Below are 9392 nucleotides of genomic sequence, written 5' to 3' on the forward strand. Positions count from 1 at the left end.
AAAGTTCTAAAAAATTATCCTCCATATTATTATTGTGATCCTCATTATTCAATTCTTCATCTCTTCCTCTTTTTCATCAATTATCTCTTCAATAACATTAGAATTCTCCTTTGAAATATATATATATATATATATATATAAGAGACGAATCAGCCCATCCCAACCCGCTGATCCAAATAGAACGGATCATTTGACCTGCTTTTAAACGGATTGCTAAAATATAAATCCAATCGTCTCAAGACGGGCTAACCCGATGGGCCAAATTCAAATTGACAGTTGTAACCAAAAGGGCACCCATTCCTTGCACTATTATAGTATTATATTGATATTGTCGAACATGGACCGGCACAAAAAACCTTGCTCTCGGTGGTTTTATAAATCTCTCTCTCCCTCCCAATAAGATGACTAAATTAAACAGTCCTAGTATAGATACATCTATTGGAATCAAAATGAATAGAAGAGATGGAGCGCCAAAGAATAGATTCCATAGAATTTACAGAAGCTACCCGATCTGCTGCACTATAGATCTCTTTGAAAACATGGGTGACCTCAAAGGAAGCAATGGCCGAAGTTATCCTCCAAATGTCAGAGTAGAAGATGAACACCACCAATTTGAGCTTCCAGTTTGGTTATCCAAAGGATTAGAATTTTCAAGTCTCCCTCCAAAACAGTGTTGGTTGCCAGCAAAAACCTTACAAGGTTTTACACGGTTTTAGGCATCATGAGTCTCACCATATTCCAAGGTTCCAGGATGCACACCAGATCACCAGGAAGAACACTTGTTGTCATGCCGCTTGCATAAAAAAATGCATGGATACACAATCTTTTTTTATCGTTTCTTTCTTGCAGGAAGTGGAATTGTGATTGCAGCATAAAAGAAGATTATAGAGGTCCTCATGCTACTTGGACAGCAGCATGGTTACACAATCTTTTCAGCATGGTTACACAATCTTTTCCATCTTTAAAAAAAAAAAAATCGCTAAAGGTGGAACCGGAGTTGCACCACAAAATAACGAAATAACCAAATACAGGTATCCACTACAGATTTTAAACAAAGTATCTCTGGCACTTCATTTCTTTCACTACTGTGATTTAGTGTACAACAGCCAACTCATTAATTTCAAATATTAAATCATTACATAAGATGAGCTTTATGCAAACGAAATCAGTTATGCGATCCTAATATAAGGCAATTGATTGATTCATGAGAGAGCGAGCTGTAGAAAGATGATCATGAAATTTGTTGTGGATTGTTTTGGCACAAAAAAGAGTTAAGGACATCAAGATGCTCTTTTGTTATGTGGCAGAGGCCATGGAGACGAAGATGCTTCAGACTGCCCTTGCACTCCAAAAGTTGCTTCACTACTTTGGCAACACCATCAGCAGTTGAGTATATGCATCCTGGTACATAGAGCTGCAATGTTTTTGAGCAAGATATAATGACATATAAGCATCAGTATTCCATCAAAAAAAAGTTTTTTTTTTAATGGAATTCATCAAAAAAATTAAAAACCAATGTTGCCGCATCAAAAATTAGAACTAAAGAGGCTTTGGTTCGTAACCAGAATCAGAATAGGAATGGGAATCGGAATTAGCTTGGAATCGGAATCAGAATGGCCAAATTCCCTGAAGTGTTTGGTTCGTGACCGGAATCAGAATCGAAATTGAAATGAAAAATTGAATCTATAGAAGAGAGTAGGGATTGAGTTCTATATAGATTGATCCATTTCCATTCCACCCCGGAATCGGAATCGAAATGGAACTCCTTCCAATCAAATGGTTGGAATGGGAGTCACCCATTCCGATTCCAAACCTTCACTCCTCTCAACCAAACACCCCCTAAAATTAATAGTGAATTCTCCTGAGAAATGATGTATGACCATTTAGTATGCTCCACATATTTACGTGTACCTTGATGGCTGTTGTGAGGACAAGCACATTTTGGATGGATTTGTGGGCAGGCCTTCTATCAAGAACCTCTTGCAAGGTCTTGGCTCAAGAACTGAGATATAGATAAGTATCACCAGTGGTTCCAGTGAGAAAAAGGATTTTAAGAGACTGAAAATAATTCACCACTGGATGATTGTCATAAGACGAGATCTGAAAGCATTATTGTATAAAACAAATGGTAAAACAAAACTCATAAATTTAACCCCAAAGAGATGGGATAAGGCTATTTAGTCCTTATGGATATTCTTTATCTTACCCCAGATGTACATGCAAAAGTAGTCACCCTCCTGATCACTTGTTTCCGATGTCATTTGGTAATGCTACATATTTCTAATTAATGAAACTATCTAGGATAAGACTAACATTTCTGAGAAAAACAGAAAAGGCTCATGTGAGAAGGTTAAGGTACATATCATCATGCATCACCACGAGAAAGCAAATCAAATTACCATAAATATTTAACATCCTCAAATAAAAGCATATGATCAAACAAAGCATAATTAAAAATGTATTACAGTCCACAACTCGTAAATAGAAATCCATACATCAACTAAAATCATAAGTTTTGATGCACAATATTATACCTTCAATGATACAAGCAATTAAACACAAACTGACACCACTTCAGTAATCATTGGAGCCAATTCTCAACTTCAAAATATCACTGAAATAAGTAAATCTCTAACTAATCACTCTGAAAAATTATGTAATAGATGAAGTGAATTACAAAGATTAGTGAATAAACCCCTATCATGACCAAAGAACTTAATAATCCATAGAAAAACAAATGATTTTGAAGTGAAACACATGAACAAATTATCATTGAGAAGGTCGAATAGGAATTTATGGAAATCATTTTGCTATAAAATCCCAAAAGCGACATTTCAATAAGAAATAGATGCCATAAAAGGTCCAAACTCAATTTAGAAAGGAGTCCAAATAATGTATACAAAATCATTAGTCAAAATACTTAGTCAAATTCAAATGGCCAAAGCACAAACTATATTTCAGAAACCCTTATATGTCACATAATTTCATATTATCTTACAAAGTTTAACTGATACCCCGAGCCAAATAAATTATGTTGCAAACAAGGCCACATAAAATCTCCTCCAGTAAATTGGATGAGGCCACACAAAATACTCGCCAGTACTCTTCCTACTAATGCAGATGAAACCACATAAAATCTTCAATATCCACATAAACTGCTTGGCCAAGGATTCCCATATCCTCATCTATAATTTGAGCAAGGCTAAATTCTACCAGCTAGGGGTTTACGTGTGTCTTTTGTGTTTCTTATAATTTCACCATATATATCTTTACAATCTTAGGAACTAATTTATGTACGAGTTCCAAAATAAAAAAAATTTCACATCATAACACATGAATATATATTCCAAAATAACAATTCAAAATTCCATAAAGATCCAAAGTTTCCATATTAAACCAAAACACAGTTGCAAGTTAATAATATCAAACTCCTAACGAAGGAAGAAGTCAAAACCTTTACAACAACGTGTAGGTTCTGACTGCCAAAGTAACTTTTAAAGCCAAAGCAGACTGAAGAATCCAAAACATTAAAAGAAAGAATGGATGTATGTAAGTCTAGAAACAACATATAAACTTCAAAATAATTCAAAATTCAGAAAACACAAGGTAAACCCTAAACTTTGAAAACTTGCTAGGGTTTTATAGTTTCAAAACATTATTTTCTCTTGAAACTAACTTATTTGAGGAAGACCTAGGCTTTAAAAATAACAAAAAGCACAGCTTGGATTCAAAAGACAGAAAGGATAAAAAAGAAAAATTGTGCACGTTGGAAATGAGCATGTAGTTTACAATTTCAGAACTATGGATAAGCTTAGAACTGACTACAAGACTCAAAAATGCTGAGCAGAAAAGAAAGCAAAGCTTAAATTCAAAATCATGGAGAAGGTTACTGACATAATGAAGAAAACAAATGAACAAAATTGTATCCAAGCTTCCCTGCCTTTTCTTCTTGTTGTTCTTATTTTTCATCTTTTTCTTCTTCTTTTCCTCGTTTCCCTACCTTAGCACCCTTATCGCTTTCCCCCTTATCTGCCCTGCTTGTCTCTATTTATAGGCAAGGTAGGTCAATTACAGTTGGGGCCCAGAAGGTTAACTCACCTACTTAGGTCAGTAGAAAGTAGGTGGGCCAAGTTGGTTGGATAAGGAGGTCAATAAGTAGGTGACTTAGCCAGCAAATTAAGATCGAGAAAGATAGACAAAGGCTCATTAACGTATAATATCACTAAGTAAATTTTCTCTTATTTTCATTTCTTTTCTTTTTTCGCTAAGACATTACATGTAAATAAGGACCCTTATTTGAATTCAATAAGGTGGGCCAAGTTGGTTGGATAAGGAGGTCAATACGTAGATGACTTAGCCAGCAAATTAAGATCAGGATAGATAGACAAAGGCTCATTAACATATAATATCACTAAGTAAATTTCCTCTTATTTTCATTTCTTTTCTTTTTTCGCTAAGACATTACATGTAAATAAGGATCCTTATTGAATTCAATAAAAATATTTAAAAATTTCAAGTCCTCAAGAATAAAAAGTTGATTTCCCTATTTTAGCTCAAAATCTCAGTTTTTAGCTCTGAATCAAAATTTAAACTCCCAAATACTGAGGTATTTTGCAATCTTCAGGTTTCATAAACCCTGTTACCTAGATATTATTAAAACCCAAAAATATGATTAAAAAAATCTTATAGAATGCTACCTGAAATGATTATTGACAACATTTTGCACATTTCACAAACTGGTTCATTTTCCTGGCTCACATACAAGTAGATTTATATATGTTTTCCAGTCATAGGTTGGGTTGTTACATTGTGTCAATCTTATGGAGCATGAAAATGCAGTGACAGGTTCCATGTATATGCAGTAAATACAGGTATCTAAAAGTTATCAACAACTATAAGTGATCAGTCAGTAATATATGAGGCATTTTACCAAGAAAAGTCCATTGTCCAAACCAAGATCAAAGCTCATATAACTGAAAAGCTTACTGGAAAAAGCATTTTTGCAGCCAAAAGCTGAAACTCAAACAGGTTCATTGCCAAAATATTCAATGGCTAATGCAGCAAAGAATTTCAGTGAACATGATGCTCTTATCTAAGTCCCCATTAATGTGGAAGAACTTGCTTCCATTTGTTTGTTAGGTTGATCCAACATCTCTTTGTGATGAGGACTAGTTTGGATTCAGTCAAGTTGTGTAATCAAGGTTTAACTGTGACTTTTTAATCTGATTGTCAAAGAGTGCCTTCAATGCAAGCTCTGTGAACAGAGAGCATGGAGCACGGGCAAAGTAGTTGTTGATTAACTTAGTTAAAGACAAAAGACAATATAGATTTTCTCCCCCCCCCCCCCCATCTTTTTTTTTTTTAACAGAGAGAGAGACGAAGCAGGGTTGGGGGTTTGGGTTGCAAAGACACCCAAATTCATCAATTTCACTATGTTAAGCAACTGATAAGACCAACCTTCACAACATACTGGATGAACGTAGATCCAACAAATCAGAACGGATAAACCAAGACCAACACTAAACAAAAACAAAGGAAAAAGGGCAGGGAGAGTTGGGAGGAATAAACATATTCTAGTTTTTATAGATGTTCTGAGCCCCATACATTGCACACATTGTATTTAATTTTGTTGCATTAGATTACATGATATATTACATTACCTAATAGGCATTCAGTTTTATTGCAAACTAAAGGTGTTTACTTCATTAGTTAGTTTTGGATTTTAATAATGTCATTCTCTGCTTGTGCATTACATTTTAGAAGTGCAAATAGAGTCTTCCTAGGTTTTCCTACATCACATAGCTTTCTAAATAAAATATTTTTGTACATATGAATTTATAAATGCATTCTTTCTGTGGAATCCAATTAAAACTCCATTTTACCACTATTATCTAGTCACATCATCTGAAAATGTCATCTGATACTAGGATAGAGCCTCCTCTCAAAGCATTGTGGCTAGAAATTAATAATATGCATAAAAAAGGGATGAAATTCAAGCTATAGCATTGGGCCCCACCAAATTGTAACTCACTACACCCTCCAAAATGTCCAGTGTGGATATGATAATCTGCCTAGAGTACAAAAATTATCTAAAATCTTTCAGCAAGAAGAACAGAACAAGAAAAGTCTATGTCAACGGAGACATGTTAGCCTTTTTTCCTAAAGACAAATATCTCTAAATCTAGCAAAATTGATTATACAACCCACAAGATCACAGTACCCAATATACCTATTGTACATATGTCTTCATATCTATGTTTCTATATTTATCAGAAGAATGGGAATGATCTCTATAAAATACCATTTTCAATAACAACTATTTATAAAATACCATTTTCAATAACGACCATTTACTATTGCAGCTTTTTTTCTGTTAACCAAAAATCATCACCTTTTCCACCAATGATCTGGAATGCCACATTCAATTGTAGTCATCTAGCTCCTCCATGCACTCTGTGTCAAATAAAATCAAATCAAACTTGATATGTAGTTAATCATAGTCATCTAGCTTTTTTCTCCTCTTATATTATATTTTTTTCCTACTACTCTAACAAAATTACTAATACTTGTAGTGATGATTCTACCACACTAAACAATTATCTACCTGTCCTTCCTCACATGGAATGCCATGCTTGTAAAAGTCGTCTCCCTTGTAGCCGATTCCAATATTGCTCCAGAATAGAAAATGCTATCAATCGACAGTTGTTCATAAGAAAAAAGATATTTGAAATACTCTAGGTGAAATGAGAATAACCGGTGGACAACCTGATCAATGGCCACTGATAAGTCCTAGAGATACAACATATGATAATATCTTGGCAGAGAATCTTCAACAAATACTGAAATTTCCAAGTTCTACAATAGAATTTGTTAAGAATCCGCAAAATAAGTTATTTGCTACAATTCGATATATGTGAAAAGGAAAATAGTATTCCATAAAGATTCTGGCATTTCCAAGTTCTACAGGAGAATTTGTTAAAGGATCTGCAAAATAAGTTATTTGCACAATTCGGTATATGCGAAAAGGAAAATAGTATTCCAGTATAATACTGTGGTCACTATTAATGTACTGAAATTGCTATTAGACTCGTGATGGTTCAGAGAATTGTATACATAGAGATATTGCTATTAGACTCATGAAATTGCTATTAGCCTCATGATGCTATTATTGACTTTTAGAGAAAAAATAAATAAATATTTTTACATAGTCTGCATACATATTTAAAATGAAAAGTATACAATGTCAAAATAAGAAAGACAATATTTTTCCCTCCTACTTTCTAGGGTCAAGGATTTATAGCATTGTGTATCATAGAGGAACATTAGAATCGGCTACAAGGCAGACAACTCTTACAAGCACAGCATTCCAGGTGAGGAAGGATAGGTAGGTAGTTTTTTTTTCTTTTCTTTCTTTTTTGATAAGGTGGGTAATCATACATGTCTAGTATGAATACAACCAAAAAAGTCAAAAAATAAAACAGCATTACTATCATCGGTAATTTTGTCAAAGTAGCTAGAAAAAAATATAATATAAGAGGAGAAAAGAGATAGATGACTACGTTTAACTATCAATTGAGTTTGATTTGATTTTATTTAGTATATTGCACAATCTGAAATGCCATATTCCTCCATATTCTCTTGTTTTAGATTTTTCAAGTAAATAAAAAAAAAAGTACATTCAGTAGAGCTCATAAAGTTTCTACATGAGAAAAGCCCAACAAGACAACTTTACACCCAAAAGGACCAAAGGACTTATTTGGTTCATGGGAATTAGAGGAGAGAAAAGGTGATTCCTAGGAATTGGAGGAGAGTCCCTTAAGAGGAGAGAGAATAAAAAAGCTCTTCCAATGGGAATACACTTCCCACATTTCATGAGAAATAAAAACCCATGAGAGAGGTGGATTTTGGAATTTCCATGAGATGAAAACTAATAACCCTTTTTTTCCAAAAATACCATTTTAATATTTTCCTAAAAAATATTAATACAATATCATACTAATATTATACTAATATTTATTTTAATATTATACTAATACATATATGTATTAGTATTAAATTAATATAATAAATTATTATGATCTAATATTATATTATATTATATTAATATTATCTTAATATTAATATAAATATAATATTAATATTTATATCAAGTTTAAGAGCAAAAAGGTATAGTTTTATATCTATCAAGGATATAAAAGATATTATACATGATTTTTCTAGAAAAGTGGATGCTCAACCAAATATAAACTATACTGGAATAAGCTACTTTCTCGTAGTCAACCAAACATGCCGAAATCATATTCCAAGAACTTCCCAGGGATAACATATTCCAAAAAGTAAATTCCCAGGAATGTTATTCCCTGGAAGAAAAGTTCTTCCCATGAAGCAAGGGAAAAAGACCTCCTTCCCCACATTCAATAGAACCATTGAATAAACACAGGTTCCAGTGAATGACAAAGCTACAACTGCACCAAAAATCCCTCAAAACAGTCCTCATTTCCTCTTTCCAACATAGTTACGAGCACCATCAAAGCTAAGTATCATTGAACAAAACAACTTGACAAGCAAATAAATTCGTACTAAAATTATACTGAAACAAATTCAAAACCAACATTCCACCGGTTTTATACCTTGGTGATGCCGGGATTCCGATCGGCGACTTGCTGGAGCCCGGCATCCGTGATCTTCCAGCAATCTAACGGAGATAAAGACTTCAGCTTTCCCTTGGCCTTCAAAGCAACCTTCAAGAGGGATTCATCGGTGAGCCTCCGCTCGAGGGCGGCTCGACGGCGCTGTGCTGCCAGAAAAGCCCGTCGCCAGTGATCGCATCCTTGAACAGCCTGCACACCTTCTAGAACGTCAAAAGCTCCGGCAACCGGACGTATCCCAGCACCAAGAAAAGGCCCCGTGAGGACCCATCTGGGTGGCGCCAGCAGCATCGCCGGAGGGGCTTCTTGTATCCGATGGGGGAGTGGGAGAAGGGAAGGGAGCGTCGGGGTTGTCCTCAGTTGGAAGGAATGCTCCATTTTGGATGGGAAGATGAGAAGGGTTTTGATGCTGGAGGCTTTGCAAGAAAACCGTCAAATCATAAAATTGGTCTGGACCGTTAATTTCGGATCGGTTTGGACCAATCGTTTTTACAAATTCGATTCAGTTTGGATTTAAAAATTTTAGGAATCGAAAAAATAATTGTTTCGATTTCAATTGAAAAAAAATAGATTCCAACCCAATATGTATATTATATTATATTATATATGAACGATAGCAAATTTATTTATATTTTATTCTAACTCCCAATTTTTTGCTTGTACACTTGGTCCATTTAGCACATCTCACGGACTGTGTATTTAGTTTATCCTATAAACTATATATCCAGTCTATCCTATAAGCCA

General features: G+C 34.4%; 1 protein-coding gene across 8 annotated transcripts; it reads right to left on the reverse strand.

The window, feature by feature from the left end:
• Window positions 1-864: 864 nt before the first annotated feature.
• On the reverse strand, window positions 865-9127 carry LOC105053336 (F-box protein SKIP28-like). Of its 8 annotated transcripts, none has more exons than XR_012134971.1 (5): window positions 8631-9127; window positions 6605-6765; window positions 6392-6453; window positions 1912-2002; window positions 865-1414 (listed from the first exon to the last, which is right to left on the reverse strand). XR_012134971.1 is itself a non-coding variant. In XM_073244805.1 (4 exons), the coding sequence occupies exons 1-3, from the start codon at window positions 9024-9026 to the stop codon at window positions 6432-6434; spliced, it is 579 nt and encodes a 192-aa protein (XP_073100906.1). In that variant the 5' UTR covers window positions 9027-9118; the 3' UTR covers window positions 865-1414; window positions 6392-6431. The 8 variants fall into 8 exon arrangements, 4 of the variants coding, with proteins under 4 accessions (XP_073100906.1, XP_073100908.1, XP_073100909.1 ...); XR_012134972.1 differs by having other exon boundaries at window positions 6605-6688; window positions 8631-9115; XR_012134974.1 differs by lacking the exon at window positions 6605-6765 and having other exon boundaries at window positions 8631-9116.
• Between the last annotated feature and the right edge of the window lie 265 nt (window positions 9128-9392).

Source organism: Elaeis guineensis, chromosome 10 (genome assembly GCF_000442705.2).
Source record: "Elaeis guineensis isolate ETL-2024a chromosome 10, EG11, whole genome shotgun sequence".
NCBI classification, from domain to species: domain Eukaryota; kingdom Viridiplantae; phylum Streptophyta; class Magnoliopsida; order Arecales; family Arecaceae; genus Elaeis; species Elaeis guineensis.

What these genes read in the sequence shown, in the direction of transcription:
- LOC105053336 (XM_073244805.1), bottom strand. Translation starts at nt 9,026, where the DNA reads ATGGAGCATTCCTTCCAACTGAGGACAACCCCGACGCTCCCTTCCCTT. An exon ending in GGAATCCCGGCATCACCAAG is followed by an intron (nt 6,766 to 8,630) that starts GTATAAAACCGG and finishes GCCATTGATCAG; the next exon opens with GTTGTCCACCGGTTATTCTC. An exon ending in TTCCATGTGAGGAAGGACAG is followed by an intron (nt 6,454 to 6,604) that starts GTAGATAATTGT and finishes TATTTGACACAG; the next exon opens with AGTGCATGGAGGAGCTAGAT.